The sequence below is a fragment of the Nymphaea colorata genome, chromosome 6, assembly GCF_008831285.2.
Source record: "Nymphaea colorata isolate Beijing-Zhang1983 chromosome 6, ASM883128v2, whole genome shotgun sequence".
Classification (NCBI taxonomy): Eukaryota; Viridiplantae; Streptophyta; class Magnoliopsida; order Nymphaeales; family Nymphaeaceae; genus Nymphaea; species Nymphaea colorata.
This window is the reverse complement of record NC_045143.1, coordinates 17739507-17756595: the sequence shown is the minus strand read 5'-3', so window position 1 is coordinate 17756595 and position 17089 is coordinate 17739507. Positions and strand designations below refer to the sequence as shown.

The 17089-nt window shown below is 37.6% G+C and overlaps 1 protein-coding gene across 2 annotated transcripts in view; it reads right to left on the bottom strand.

The window, feature by feature from the left end:
- LOC116256824 (beta-amyrin 24-hydroxylase-like) overlaps window positions 1-17089 on the bottom strand; it is a 38467-nt gene that overhangs the window by 1349 nt on the left and 20029 nt on the right. Inside the window, exon 1 of one of the 2 annotated variants that reach the window (XM_031633321.2) lies at window positions 2888-3617. The exons of the other annotated variant lie outside the window; for it this stretch is intronic. Within the exon in view, the coding sequence (XP_031489181.1) occupies window positions 2888-3466 (579 nt within the window). The 5' untranslated portion in view covers window positions 3467-3617. Of the gene's footprint in view, window positions 1-2887; window positions 3618-17089 lie in introns of those variants that run through there. 2 annotated transcript variants of the gene reach the window in all.

Here is a 17089-nt window from a genome sequence, read left to right as displayed (position 1 = left end):
CAAATTTTATCAGATTGCCTCAAGCAAAATAGCATTAAGCAAATGTACAGAAACAAATATAGCTCAAAACATGATGCAATTCAACTTGAAGCCAAAAGAGATATCCTATCCAGGTCTCGAATTTCACTCCAAATATAAGCTTCGGCACCCGGTCAGGCCACCGGTGGGTACCCAGGCCCGAGCCCAAAAAAAAAACCGTACTAGGTGGGCTCAATAATATTTTTTAATATATATTTTATTAATTTTTATATATAATTATAATATTTTATTATGATTCATTATATTTATATATTATTTTATATTTAAAAATATTTCTTTTAATTTAATCGAGCTAGAGTTGGGAGAGAAATCAAACTGGCGCAAAATACAGTTTACAAGGTCAGTCTCATGCGTAGGAGACATTAAGCATTGACAAATGTAGTGTTTAACGACATTGGAATTCATGCCACCATCTATACAAGCAGCGAACCAGCAAATTCCACGAATTGCTGCTGAGGTGATCTGCATGTGAGCTTGATTAACAAGCTAGTTTGATCTTCATGCTAAATCTTCGTGATGTACAATATTTCTAACTAGATTTATGATATATCTATCTAACATTGAACCGACTTATCGTTCACAAGCAACTTGTTACATATTCAACATCGATGGATATGTTTGAATTTGGCCACAGCATTCCTCTGGCCACAAGAATAACATATATGTAGAAATCTTAATATTACAAAGTCGATCAATTTAATTCCACTGCAGATGTTGCTTCTGCAACGTGTTTCAAAAGAATGTCAAACACAATCAAGATTTGATATTCTAGATCAAGAGAATGTCGGTTCCAAACTGAATAGCAAGCATATGATATCCAATCACATTATGATACTCAGAATAGACACAATGCGGAACTAATATGCAGATAATTAACTTATTTCTAATGTGTCATAGTAAGATATAATCAAATACAAACAGGATTTAGATCCCAAACCAACTTATCCGAAATAGATAGTCCAGATCTGGATTTCAAATATATCCAAACTGAATTGAAACCCATGGATCTTAAACATTAACTAGATATAAAATCAGAAGCTAAATGAATTCGACAGAAATCACATCCAGGCCCGAAATATATTTGGACACAATATAACAATAAGATCTATATCAAAAAACGAAACCAGCATGGATTTAGCCATGCAAGATTCGATATGACATTTTATTATTAAAAAAACTACAAATTAATAGGAGGCAAGCAAAGGGGGCAAACATCAAATATAACTGCCAATTTTAAAAGTGATCATCAAAAAGGCGACCCTCAACTTTTGTATGTAATTCTCAAACAAGGGTTCCTTCATATAAAGTATTAAAGTAAGAAATAGAGTTGTTATGGATGAGGGGTTGGGTCCGAGCTTCAGCTTTTCTCCAGCAATAAAAAAAAATATTCAATTCATTTTTTAAATATTTAAATAAAAAAACAAAAAAATAAGAAACCCTCGATTGGTGGTGAGGGAGAGATGGCGCTCCTCAATGAACGAGGAGGGTCCATTACAGAACCCTTGCCGTCCGCTAAGGGTGAGGACGGCGACCATCATTGGACATCAAGGAGTTGTTGAAAGCAAGCGGGTACCCATTACCATATTCCTTTTTATATTGGTAAATTTTATTTTTCTCAATGGAGACATATTTATACATGAACAAACCTTCAAAAGCATGCAGTCGGTCTTCCTTTCAATTCCTAGCATGAGAATGTCATACTGGTCATTTACATCTCCAAAGTCAGATAAAATTTGAACTCAAGAAGTAGTGATGTATGCCGGCAAAAGAACTTCTAGAAAGAGTATTTTAGTATAATCAAATGAAGGACAACGATTGGTGCCCATTCAAAAATGACTTGATTAGGTCCCATGGAATGGAACCTTATGTTCCTTTTAGCTAACAGAAATTGAATAAAGAAAAAAAAAATTACGTAAAGAAAAATGGTTTGGTATCTACACAATTTCAACCATTATTTGGGATCTCGGCAAAAACCAGCTTGCTACATTATAGTTCAAATCTGAAGAAATAGATTTCTAAACGAACAAAGTAAATAAAGACAATGTGAGGGTCGACATTATCTAGCTAATTAGTACACATGTCGATCGACTGGAAAAGAAAATTATGAAAGTTGGTAGAACAAAAATGATTGCATTAAGTCTTAAAAGTCGATGAATGTACTTAGCGAGTTTACTCATAAAATCTCTACAAAATGTTATACAGTTTAAGCATTCAGACTTTCATGAAGCTTTTTATTGCCCAAGGTACATATTCGCTGGCACCAACTGCAAAACCTGTCTATTAAACGACAAATGCAATATACGAAAAAGATTGCAGTAATGTTTAACCTTTTTTGGGCAAAATTAGTCAGGTTGTGGTTGTAACATTTGATTGATTATATAACAATCAATGCTGGAACCATAGTAAAAAAGAAATGTTTCCTTGTACAATACGATGAGCTTGAAAAAAAACATGAAAAATGATGAAAAAGACAAAATAAAAAAAGACCTTCAAATTAGAGAAAAAATAAATAAAAATTAAAAAAATGAAAACAAGTAAGTTGACATTTAAATTGTTAAAAAAAGACCTAAATTTTTTCGTAAAAAGCAACGACTTTTAAAAGCTTTAAACGACAGACTTATTTCTCTCCACTTATATGTGTTTTCTCAAAAAAAAAAAAGTTTTGTATGTCTATGGTTATCACACTAACAATGTTGTATATAATGAAATGAAAACTGTAACTTTTCTACGAAAAGTGATAGCCTGCAGCATAATGAGGCATGGGCGAGAACTGGTGCATGTTTCTTACCAAAATAAGAGACTTGACATTCTAATGAGGCGTGGGCGAGAACTGGTGCATGTTTCTTACCAAAATAAGAGACTTTACATCCTCCTCGGTGAGCCCTCCCTCTTCCTTATCTTCTTTTATGCTCTTCAGAAGAACATCGATGATATCTTTACCCTCCACCGTCTTCTCCATTCTCCTGCTTTGGTGCTCCTTCACCACCTCCTCCATAAGACCATCGAGTCTTTCATGAATATCTCTGCACTTTTTCTTGTATCCCTGCACATCCCACCTGCTCATAAACTTGGAGTAATCACCAAGATAGAACTGGCCGCCTATCTCAGATGCCTCCTGCACCAAATCCAGCACTCGTGATCCCTTCTCTATCGTCCGTCCCGTCGCCATCCTCACCAAGATGTTGCCAGTTAGTACCCCAAACTTCGCCGACACGTCCACCGGCTCACCAGCGCTGGCCATCATGACCCGTAAGAAGCAGCCGATCTCCTGCTGCCGAATGAAGCTGAAGCGTCGGAGCGACCTGCCGCCAAGGAGCTCCACCATGCATGTTTTCCTCATTGTTGCCGTACCACAGAGTGTCCAATAGGGTGATGCCGGGACGAGAGGAGAAGGACGATCCATGGACATTGAGGAATTCTCTGGCATGCCACGGCGAGGAAGCGACAATTATGGGCACACAGCCGATTCGGAGATACAGGAGCGGGCCGTATCGAATGCTAAGCTTTTGCAATGCAGAGTGAGGGGTGCTGCCGAGTAAGAGGTGAGCGTGGCCCAAGATCGGGAGAGAGGGTGGAGAAGGTGGGAGGTGGATCGATTGGACAAGAACCGGCAAAAAATGATAACGAGGAAGATGAAAGAGACAATGATAGGCGTGTTGCAGAAGGAATAATCTATTTCCATGGCAGCACTTATGTGTTTTTTCCGAAAACTGGCTTCGTGTGTGCGGACGATCAGGAGAAGATCTAGCGGCAAAGTCCAGCCTACGTGACCAAACCTTGTTACCATCGTCCGTGATATGAAGGGGTCAAGCTCGGGTCGGATCGATATGGGAATCCTAATAAATGTGAAGATCGGTCGGCTCCAAGCATTATACGTCAGGCGCTAGAATGAAGGGCCCCACAGCCGAGCGACCAACATGGGACGGCCACATACGTTTGGTAGAGGCCACTTGATCGGTATGGGAATCCTCATAAAAGTGAAGATCGGTCGGCTCCAAGGATATACGTGTAACGTCAGGCGATAGAAAGAAGGGTCCACAGCCGAGCAACCAAATACGGGACAGCCACATGTTTTTGGTAGAGGCCACTTGGTTCCAAATTGGAGAGAGGGGTAAAGTGCAGTGGCCACGTAACTGAATGATTGGGCATACAAATAATGTCCCATAGTAAAAAAGCAAAATTTTTTTCATTAGAAAAACTAGCAACTCCTAAGATTAGAACAGGAAGAGAAGTCACATTTTCTTAAAAAAGGACTCAAATTCCCACAATTGTTTTTTACCCCCAAGGAAAAGACAATGAAGTATGGAAGAGTGGAACATTTCAATTAAAAGGTCGGCCCCAATCATTCAAGCAGTTCATGCAATTGTTTTCGATTACTTTTTGTTCTTTTTCACGTTTTTGGGTTTGTGGTCCTTGCCTCTCCTTTTTTTTTTTTAAGTCAGCAATGATTCAATTTCAAAATGGAGTCGACCGCTCGTTTTTAACAAAAACTTTTCTTTTATACATTTTAAATAAAAAAATGTTTTCTATATAAACAATATTTTTTGTTTCATTTTATTAGATTTCATTTGATTTTATTTAAGTTTTTAAAAAAAGGAGTATCGCGTGACGTGCAGTCGTGCGACCTTGCGCCGCATGAGCACGCGTCACGCGATCGCATGTAACGCGATCGAGTGACAATCGTGGTAATACGATCGCCCTTGCGCGCGGCAGCACAACAACGCCCGGGCAGGGGCTTCGACGATACAAGCCCCCACCCTCCCCGCTCCTTTTCTTTGCAAAAAAAAAAAAAGACCCTTAGGGTCGGTTTTCAAAAAATTTTTGGGTGGGCTAGCCCTGCCCATACCTCAAAAGGGTATTTGCAGGCCTAAGGGCCAATCCATTTAGTCAAAAACCTATTTTTCTAAAAACTTTTGAAAATAATTCAAAATTCTTTGAAATTCAGATGAAAATGCTATGAAATTCAAAAAAATTCAAATTTTGGGTTTTGTCTTCAAAATTCTCTATAAATAGCCTCACATGTCCCCCCTCTTGGGCAAGAGTGGCTCTTGGGAGAAACTCTAGAGTATTCTCACTTAAAGACTTAGGGTTTCTCTTGAGCTCTCTATCTCTCCCTCTTTCTCTTCCCATTTTCCTTTCCAACTTAGAGCAAACTACAACTCTCTTGGAGATTCTTCCAAAATCATTTCAAGCATTGTTTCTTTCTTCATTTTTCTTTCATCTTCATCTCCCCATGGCCAAAGGAGATAACACTCAACATCTTTTTAGAGACAAGAGGCTATGCTCAATTGTACCGAAAGCATGAGAAGATGAGATCATATTTTATTTTATGATTAAATTATGCTCTTTCAAGTATTCTTATTGTTCTTTCTCTTCATTAATATATTCTTATTATTATTGATATTTCTTTTTCTTGAATATAGTCTTATTGTTATTTTCTTTATTTTCTTTATTTTCTTGCCCAAGGATGAGATTGCCTGCCTTTTGATGAAATACAAGATGCAAATTGAATGACAAGAAACTACCCTTGGCTTCTACGATGATACTAAAGGAGTATTTTGACATTCTTTCTGGTAAAGTAACTAGACTCTCATGTCGTTGTATTATGATGGAAGAGGTTCTAGTCAAAAATTCATATTACCCAATCTGAAAGGTATCATATCCATTGGGAGATGAGTGGAACACGGCATGCCATACTAGGGATGGACTATTAACATGAGCGAGAGGAAGCCGAGTGTTCTGCAGTAGGCAATAGGCAAGTGTTACGTGCAGCACTATTGATTGGCCACTGCTGGGTGCCAGCCGCTGTCATTGGACTGCTGGGAGCAGCCGAGTGTTTTGGCATCCCAATCCCTATCAGACTTGTTCGAGAGAGACACTGGTGTTGCTGGTGCACTCAAGTCTCAGCCCAGCCCAGCCAAGGTCTAGCGAAGAGTTTTTTCCTAACTCTTCCCTAGTTCCGATGCTAATCTCCTCTCTGACCCTATCCCACTTCGACGATTAGATCCCGGCCAAAAGACACTAACAATTTGGTATCAAAGCCAAATCATCATGGCCAACAGGGACAAACACAAGTACGTCGCTTTCACCCCTGCACATGTAGAGTAGTCCACCCTCGACATCTACATGAAGAAGATGAACCAGGCTATGCGGGAGATGCACGGGCCATATATTCCCAGTTTAGCGACTTCCTTCCCTTCATCCAAGAGGTCCAAGCATAGGGCCTTCGCATGGAGGACTGCAAGGCTCGGATGGTGATGTTGGATGCCAATCTCAAAGAGATCTGAGAGGGATAATGCTGAGCTGAGCACCAAGAGGACCGCCACGACCAGTTCTGGGATGAACAACCGCACCATAGATCCTAGGGCTCTGGCATCTTGGAGACCAGCTGCCATGCGGAGTTCAGCTAGGATCTCGACTGAGATCGCTGGCCACGAGATGACCAGTCCGCCCATAGCTATGGAGCAGACCTGTGGCATGCTGGTCACAACCCAAGCTGAGGACAGTACCCCTCTCCACCACATCATTATAGCTAGGAAGCCGCTGAAACTACCTTCATCATCGACATGGATTTCTAGGGTCTATGTGAGAAGCTTCGTGGGTGTGAGCAGCAGGGCATGCCCAACTTCCCCAAGTTCATGGACAAGGACCTGAAGCATTGACTCTTTTAGGTACACCAATACTTTACTTGCCAACTGATTCCATCGCACCAATGGATCTGCCTTTGTTTGCTCAACCTTGTGGGTGAAGCCATGGACATGGCTGGTCGACAAACACCTACAACTTACATGGATAGATTTTGTGATGCTGCCACTAAGAGATTCAACCAATCCATCTGAACCTCCCATGACATCGATCTCAAAGAACTAGGGCAAACCAGCAACTTAATAACTAGCGAGCTCTGTTTGAGTGTCTACCTTGTCGCATCCATGACTATCCAGAGTTAGCCTTCATGATGATGTACCTTGGAGGACTTCACCAAGACATTTTCATGGAGGTGTAGGACCATCGCTCGTAGATAGTGCTTGACTACTTCGAATTGACTATTATAGCAGAAGAAGAAATTAAACTTTATGTGCACCTTCCAACCTATAGGCCTTGCCGACTGAGTGCCTTCACCTGTGCTCTTGGGGAAGAAGAAGGATTGGGCGTGGTGCTTTTGCATAGACTATCGAGCATTGCAAACATTGGCCAGTAGCACAAAATTGATGTTGCGGTTCTTAAACCACTTCCTTCATGAATAACATGTCGATAGAACTATTGCTCCAATACTCAAGTGCAATATCGAACGATGAGTGTGCCTTGCACTATGAATTGAGTCAAACCTTTTTATAAAAAGGCAAAGGCAGTCAGTACTATTGACAACCTTTTTGTTTGATAGTGTCCCACATTCTAAAAAACTTTACAATCTAAACATCAATGGTACCTTATCCATTTGCAAAGAAAATTAAGCCAGTAGTATAAATCACATGTCTCGCTTAGTTCTACCTTGGGCTTTTTTTGGATAGAGTCTTCATTTATGCCCTTGTTTTTGTGAATATGATGTAGAAAAGTACTAGATTGATGAACTGACCATTTACTTCTTTTGTGATAGTCCAATTTTTTACCCCGACTAACTTGAATAAAATCTCCTTCCAATTGTAGTCGTTGTCATTGACTATAAATTGTTTGTCACTTGAGCCTTTAGAATGGCCTACTGGCTCAGGTAGGTCCACAGTAATTAAAAATTCATCCAGGTTGACAGTAAATTCTCTCAAGTGAAACAAAAAAGTGTTGGTTAATGGGTTCCATCTTTTAGAGGTGGCGGCATATATGAGGTTGTCATTCACAATGTGACATGCCAATTGTGCTATTGCTTCGATCCCACAACTCATAAGCTAGTCTGGAAACACATGGGTATAAGGTAGCCAATCAATGTATCATTGAAAGATTATGGTTTCAGATAGAATGAAGCAGGATTTAGGGTCTCCACAAAGAATGCTATGGATGATGTGACCTTTGGGAGGGGTCTAAACCATAGTGACTGAAATAAAAAGGCTGGACTAAGAAGAGGATAAACCTTGTTGAGCCAAGTAAATGGAGATATTCATTTTAATCAAATGTCAAGGACAAATAGCTTAAACTTGAAAAGACTTTATAACAGTAATGAGAAGATTTTGGTCATCTCTTTGTTGGGGCATGCCCAAGAAAAATACATGTGTATTATAAACAATGTATATATATATATATATACAGAACATTAATATACAAACAACATTTCCTAAAAAGAACTGCTATGCATTATTTTTTTGAAAAAAGCTTGGAGTTCCTAAATTAAGTTAGGTTTAAGATGATCAACAATAGTTCCATATACATTAATGTTCTGTATATATATGCAATGGGGCCTAAGATGAAGATTAAAATTAAAAGAAAGCAAACATTGTTTTCATACAACTCTAAAGTTGATGAGGGTTATATTTTCTCAAGTCTATGTGATCATGTATGATGACTCCTCAATTAGTCATAAGAAACTACTACAAACCATGCCTAAATCAATTTGGGGCACATCAAACTCTAAAGTTCAAATGTCATTTGAAAAATTAATGAAATAGAGGGTAATGTTGGTCAAATAAGGACAGGTATCATCACCGTTTGCATCTAAAATTGACTTCTCCATGCATCGATTGTTCATCATTTGACTTGCCTTCGTTTGACTAGTACAAGGTTTTCAGAGATATGATATCTGACTTGCCTCCACTTGACCGTTCTTGATGACTTTATTAGAGGTAATCAAATCAAAGAAATGATCCTAATACAAGAATAAAGCAAACGTGCTCTAGTTTTTAGAAGTAATGCTTTATTAAAATTCTAATTTAGCATTCAAAAGTTAGAACTCATAATAAAATTTCATTCGATTTTCTCCATTACCATCATAGGCCATGCAATAATTTACCATAAACTACTTGATAAATGCATCTCAAAGAATTGATGAATAGGATTGTTTTTTTCAAAAAACGAGATCTAGATTCTAAGACTTGGTCTTGGAGGTTTTAACTATCAATTGATCAAGATTTTATGGTTTTTTTATTTTATTCACGACTTTCAATAGAAATTGGACGTGGTTCTATGGAGATTGTTTTAAGTTTTCATTTTATCATTCTAGTTTAGACCTAAATTTCAAAATAAACAAGGATTTTTTTTTTCAGTTTGTTTTAGTGACATGTGGCTTTTTATCATCCTTTTTGGATATTAAGAAACAATATTTTTAGGTGAATGATATTAATGCTAAGTTTCCTTTTCTTTCTTTTAAAGAGAATTTTATTTTCAGGTTTTAGGACTACGATATGATAAGTTCCTTTTAGTTTAAACGTTTAAGATCTATGCTTTGGGGAGCATACTTATGGTTTAGTGGGTATGATCTAGACTTTTCGATGTTTTCTAGGTTTTAATCACAAACCTTTTATTTAAAAAAAAAAAACTTGTTTTGAAACTACTGGTGCATTTTAAATTCTTTTTGAAAACGCAAATGAAAATTAGAAAACGATGTGCCCAATTAGAATTTAATCAAGTTCTAGTTACTTCTTATACTCAACTTATTACTTGGAATATATTACTAAATCTATCTTGTTTAAATTCTAATAAAGGTGAATTGTTTGTTCTAATATTGCAATTGTATTCAAACTGAAATAGATGCATGTCTAATCCAGGATTTCAAAGTTAGCTACTTATTTCAAACTAAGATTGATATTAAAGTTATAAGGGATTCATCATCTTCAAGTCTTTATTAAGTTTAATGTGTGTAAATGTGTCAATGTTGAAAATAAACTAAATGAAATGCATAAATAAAGGATCATGCTTAAACTAAATTATAAAGTACATCAATTAGAAATAAATTAAATGAAACAAGTAAGCATCGGTCAAAGACTATTTGCATGAATAATTTAGATGAAATAAGTGCAGATCAAAGCTAGATACATGAGCTAAATGAAATGCATAGGTCAATAAAAGATAAATGAAATATAAAGATTGATGTCTTAGGGAGAGATAGAAAAACATGAAGTGAGAGAAAGAAAAAAAAAAACAAGAAGGTTGTAAGAAAAAGAGAAAGAAAAGAAGTGAGTAAAGAAAAAGAAACAAAGAGAGAGAGACATAGGGAGAAAGAGAGAGAGGGAGAAAAAGTGGAAATACTATATATATATACATACATACATATATATATATATATATACATACATACATACATACATACATACATACATATATATATATATATATATATAAGGAAGAGAGAAAAAAAGCAAAATAAAGAGAGACTGAGGGAGAGAGAGAGAGAAGGAAGGAAAATGGAGAGAGAAATAGAGAAAAAAGGGGCAATTAGAGAGACAAAGAGAGAAAAGAGAGACAGTAAGGGCCCGTTTGATAAACAGGAATTTTCCTGTGCATCGGTTGAAATTTGTACGGGCGGCGGTATCAAACATGATGAAATTCCACCCGATTTCACTCGTAAGTTCGGGTGAAATTTCACCTGTGAAAAAAACCGAGCTGTAAGCTCGGATTTTTTCGCAGAGACAAAATAGAGAGCTGTTAGCGCTCTCAGTTTTTCTCCTCCCATCGCCCACGCTCCCCTCTGCTATTGCTAAGCCCATCTTCCCCTCTTTGCTGCTTTCCCCTCCCGTTGATGCCCATCTTCCCCTCCTTGTTGGTTTCCCCTACCGTGGACGCCATCTTCCCCCTCTATTGCTACTTTCTCCTCCCGTGGACGCCCATCTTCCCCTCTGTTTGCTGCTTTCCCCTCCCGTGGATGCCCATTTTCCCCTCTCTTGCTGCATTCCCTTCCCGTGGATGCCCATCTTCGCCTCTCTTGTTGCCTTCCCTTCCTCACTCGCAGTCGACGGAGATCAAGTATCAAGTAAACCAGGTATGAGAAAACAGAAAGGAAGCAGGTTTTAATACTTGGTTTTCTGCACTTGACGGAGATTCTTTTTCTTTTGCTTCCTATCTCTTTGTCTATGTAGCTATGTTTGTTTTAGATGATATACAAATTGCTGTGGTTTGGTCTTGATGAGCATTTAGATTTGACTTCACAGTCTCTGTGGTTTGCAGGTTCATTTTTGTTGAGCATTTAGATTTGTTTCTCTGGTCCTCTTTCATGTTTTGCTGAATCGTAGGATTTACCCAACTGATAATAGAAAGCTCTTTCATTTTTCACTAATGTGGCATGGTCTCAGTACAAGGGCCTTGTGAGGATGAAGAGGAAGGGCCTTGGGATAATTTTCCAAATTATCATCCCTTGCTATAGATGAGTTATGATCTTGCACACTCATTATATCTTTGGCATGTCCAATTTGAGGTGGATGTTGCTTAAGTAGTCCATCAGCATACCCTTCCGGACACACCTTTTTCTGTTGTAATGCTTCAAATGCCTCACAAATCTCTTTTACTGCTCGTGAGAAGTCCTTGACAATTTTTTCCTGACATCGAGCTAGCAACTTTTCTCGCACTCAACAGTGAATGCTTGAATATCAGCATGGGCTACAAATGCACTGTATCAGAAACCAGATAAAGCCAAATCAACATAGACATCATGCTCAAATCTCTGTATCCATTTCCTTGTAAATTGCAAACACATAGTAAAGCATAGTAAAGTCATTAATGTTTTTGCTGCATCTATTGCTACAGTTCAGAATGTTTGCAGTTACTACCACTTACAATATATGTTATGTGAGCCTACAAATTTTTTATTCAGCCATGTATAATCTTGTTGAGCTTAATATATAGCTATAAATTTGCATGTTGAGATTATTGTCAAACTAATATAAAAGACAAGTATTGGCTTTTGAAGTATGATGAATTCTTGCAAGACAAAACTCAGTACCAGCACCACTGAATTGAAATGCAAATGTGCATATCTAATATGTATAAGAACTCTTTCGTTCAATTGCCATGGCTGAATAAATAGGGTAATGGACGTTAAATTCTTTCTGTGCATTAAATAGGGCTTCAGATTGAAAGAGAGAGAAATTTCGTCTAGTAAATTTTTTTAGAAAAATTTACCATGGTAAATTTACCACGTTAAATTCTTCCTGTGCATTAAACGGGCCCTAAAGGAGAAAAAATAAAAATAGAAAGAGGGAAAGGAAGAAAGGTAGAAGGGGAAAGAGAGGAAAAAAATATAGAAAAAGGTGATGACTAGAGAGGAAAAGAGAAAAAAGTAAAGAGGAAAAGGTAGAAGATTATAGAGGGAAAAGAGAAAAGTATTGAGAAATATAGAAAGAAAAAGAGAAAACTAGAGAGAGAAAGAGAGAAAAATATAGTGCATGATAGAGAGAAAAAGAGATTGAGTATAGAGAGAGCAAGAAAGAGAGAGAATGAAAGAGATAAAGAAAGAAAAATGGACATAAAGAGAAGAGGGGCATACCAAACCCCAAGTATCTCTAATTGGTAAGAAAAAAAAATTCTAAGTAGGCTTATTTGTGGTCTTTATGAGATTTTATTTATTACCTAAACCAAAATTAGTACCACAGTGAGAAGATTAGCACTCACTGTGGTACTACCCCCACCCCGGGGCACCATAGCATGTCGGGGATAAGGGGGATATACTGGACGTCACAACCCCCTTGGCGGCTGTGCCGTCCTGTTGAGTCGACGTTCCGAAGGCTCCATTTGACAGCCTTTCGATCGATACACAGTTGAGGAGGCCGATCTGACCGATCACCTTCGAGTCAGAAGAATCTTTCTAAATCACTTCGGATCAACGGGGCCTTCAAGCATCTGAAAGACGCCGGGGTTGTAAATGACATAGCATTCAACAAGCCCTCTCGAATCAGTTTTACGATAGAAGGCCACAGTTCTTTTGTGACTTCTTTGTCTGACTCTTTAATCTAAACTAAAGGTAATGTGTGCAATATATATGACTAAGTAAAATTAAAATTAGCTTCAAGAGAAAGGGGTATCCCCTCCCCAATTAACATAAAATTAAAAAAAAAATAAGTGTGTTTATTTGAAATTTTAAGATAATTATTTTAATCCATTATATCAAGATTAGTAACATGATTAAGGAATTAATCACTCTTGAATTTCATTTAAGCAAACTAATTAAAGAGAACAAAAGTCAGAGAGAGAGAGAGAGAGAGAGAGAAAGACATACCATATCCTATGAGGTCTCACTAACAAAGAAATTAAATTCCAATCCATTGGCCAGATGCACTGCTGCGTATGGCCACGATTAGCCAGCATGAGGCCATGTCAACTCATGCAAGGCCAGTGCGTAGCCAGCACGGACCAGCCATGCGCCTGATAGGGGCAATGGGCCAACCTGAATTTTGTCAAAACTTTCCTTTTTAAAAATTTATTTGGCAGCATTATTCTTTAGAAAACAAACAGCGTTTTTTTTAAAGACAGACCTATTTTGGGAAATCAAAATTATTTTAAATATTTTAAAGTGAAATCCAAGGGTATTTGGGGAATCGATAGTATCCTGTGAATTAAGGGTGTCTTGGGTATTTTAAAGCAAAAATGAAGGGCATTCAAGAAAATGTTTGTAGTGTATCGTATTTTGTGCCTTCAAAGATCTGAAATAGAATTTTGGATCTGAAATAAAAGTCCAGGATATGACTCTTGGATTCTGAGTTTGGATGTGACTAATTGGATTCTAGAACGGATCTGAAAGCGCAGCTCGGCTGAAACTAATATTTAGAACCAAATTGGATTCTGAAAGTGAGGTTTGGATCCAGATTGGATCTGAAAGAGATATTTTGGATCCAAATGGATCAACAATGGATATTTTGGATAAAAAAGTAATATTTTGTATCCAAATGGATATGAAAGTGATAATTCTTGTCCAAATAGATATGAAATGGATATTTCAATGGACCCGAAAATGATATTTTGGGTCCAAATAGATCCAATAGTCACATTTTGGATCCAAATGGTTTTGAAAAAGATAGTATGGGTTTGAATGGATATGGAAGTGATAGTTTGGATCCAAATGGATCTAAAAGTGATATGTTGGATATAAGTAGACTCAAAAAAATAGTTTAGATCCAAAAGTGATATTTTGGATCCAAATAGACCTTAAAGGGATAGATTGAATCCATATGGATCCGGAAGTGATATTTAGAATCCAAATGCATCTGAAAGAGAAAGTTTGGATCTAAATGGATCCGAAAGTAATAGTTTGGATCTCAATAGATCATAAAATGATGGTTTGGGCCCAAGCAATGTATTTTAGATTTGAATGAATCTAAAAGTGAGTTTGGATCGAAAATGAATCCAAAAGCGATATTTTGGATCTAAAAGAGAGAGTTTAGATATGAAGGTAGTCCAAAAGTGGAGATTTTGGATTTGATATTAATATTTGGATCTAAAATAGATTTAGATGTTGGATTTCAACTTAATTTGGATCTAGATCAAGTTTTTTGAGGCACGGATCTGATGTAATTGTGTCTGATATTAGAATTGATGTCAAATTTTGGATTAGAGTAATATTTTGAATTGGAAGTTTGAATTGAATACATAATTCGGTTTAGTGGTAAAGTAGTAATATAAGGTTTGGATTATAGGAAAAATGGAGATTTTGACCAATTGAACCCACCCCTAACTGCTTTGACTTTAATCCAAATAAAAGCTAAGAACCATGACAATCACTTTACAACCTTATTTATAAGCCCCTTAGGTTCTTCATAATTTTATATAGAAACTAAACATTTCAAAAGGGGGCACTACAATGAGACTGAATCTGCACCTTATAGAGCTAATATCACATGTCACTAAGTAATCAAATACTGCCCAATTGGGCTCAAGGTTGAATTTTAATTTGAACAAATAAAAGTATAATATTCTAACTTGCCATCCATTTTAACGTTAAATCGGATCTAAATTATTAAATATTCATCAGAATAGTACTCAATTATTTGGGTGCAAAGACACTATAGGTTAAAGTTGATCACCTTCAAGAAACGGGTCCTTTTCGGAGGATTTTAAGCATGTGCACTCGAGAAGCTCGGGTCACACATGGTATCTGTGATCCACGTGATGGGTCGAGAAGGTGGAAAAAGAGGGCGATCATAAGACTCTTTCGCCGGTGCCTTTTGACTTGTTTGGATTTGTTTATTAGTTCAGACTTCAGGCCTGAATCTGTCCATAGATCTGCATATATTTCTTTGTTTCCTTGCACGGTTATTGATCCGAGATATTATTAATTTTAACTTGATGAATTTATGTATTTACAAAACCCGCTTCATGTTTGAAAGGTTGCAATTACCTAACTTAGCTTATAAAATAATTCATAACCATGGGCGCTTCATGAATGAGAGACCTAGCCAGTACTAAATATTTTGTAAAAAAAGCTTTCCAAAAACCACCTTTTGTTGGCCAGTCTATTCATGATTTCGGATTTCCCCTTCTTGCTTTTAGGTGTATTTACACCCCGAGCGAGCGAGAGAGAGAGAGAGAGACTTCTCTTCCCAATGAGGGAGAGAGATGAGGGTACTCAACTTTACTAAGCTCCAACAGGGTGTTGGAAAGAAAATCATACAACCGAAGGTCAATAAAAGACCAAAATGAAGAACCAAGAAAAAATGAGAAATAGGGGAATATCAGATAGCAAACTTGATACTAAGACGAGTGATTCTGCCTACGAATTAGAACAGCAACATCAAACATGACGTTTAATTTCAAGGTCCTGACATTGATAATTCTTCCATGAAAAACTACGTCATTCCTTAATAGATTCCTTAACTAGATTGGGAGGAGCAGAAATGACGCTTTTAATGGTTGAGTCAAGGCAAACTTGAAGGCGAGGCTGATTCCATGTGTGAAGTCTACATAACCCCGCAATACCAAAACAGGTGGGGAATGTCCTCGGATCATTGATTAGGCCACGGACGTCCCACCATCCTATCTTCATATTGTTAACAAAATTGGTAAGGACGACAAATCTGTTGGAGAGAAACTTGGCAATGAAGAAAATCAGGAGATGGATAAAGATAAGAATGTCAAGCCGGTGATTGAAGATAGCGATCGGACGAAGAAGGCAAAAAAATCTGAAGATAAGAAAAGCCAACGTATTTGGAATAAAATGAAGATCTTACCTAATCAAGGCAAGAACGATCTGGCCTGCGATAAGACATAGTTTTTTTCCTCTATAAAAGGGACTCAACTTTGTCTTTGTAAACGTCTCTTTTCCAATCAATAAAAGTTAGAGTGCCTTCTGATCGTGGACGTAGGCTTCAGCTAAGCCAAACCACGTTAATTCTTGCCTCTTTCCTTTTCTTGTTTACTCTCCCTTGCACTTTCTTTGCGGTATCATAGTCAGGTTTCTTTGTGGCGTCATGTACACAATCAATGTGTCAAACTTGTTTCACTCAAACTTCGAGCTGAGAATTCCTTCTATGGAAGACACAAATCTTGACACTGTTTGAAAGTCAAGATCTTTAAGGGTTTTTGACAGGCGAGGTTGTTGCTCCACCAGAACTTATTGATGATTCATCTAGTTCTTCTTTTCAGAAACTGGTGCCTAATCCCCAATTTACTGCCTGGAGGAAGACCAATCACCTAATCAAGGGATGGAATCAAGGGGTGGATAACTAGCATGTTGTCTGAAAGTGCTCTTGGTCTAGTTGTTGGCTTTGAGATATCAAAGGATAGAGGGCTCTTATGAATGCCTTCTCTCGCAAATCACATGAAAGAGAAATTTTCGTCTCATGCATTTGCTAACTTCGCTTAAGAAAAATGACGATTCTGGGGAAGATTATATATGCAAATTCAAACGAATGTGCGACGATCTTCCAGCTACTGGAAAACCTATTGATGAGGAGGCACAGGTTTACTGGCTGCTTCAAGGACTTGGAGAAGGATATGAAGCTTTTATTGCCTCCATGATTCACCCACCTACATTACCTTATGAAGAATTCATTTCTCTTCTCCAAAGCTTTGACTCACAGTTAAAAAGTCTCAATCCTCCCATCATGGCAATGACACAGCAACAATCAGGAGGTGGACTCAGCTATTTTAATAGAGGACATGGAAACTATCAAAGTTCTTCACAAAGGTGATGAAAAGAAAAACAAAA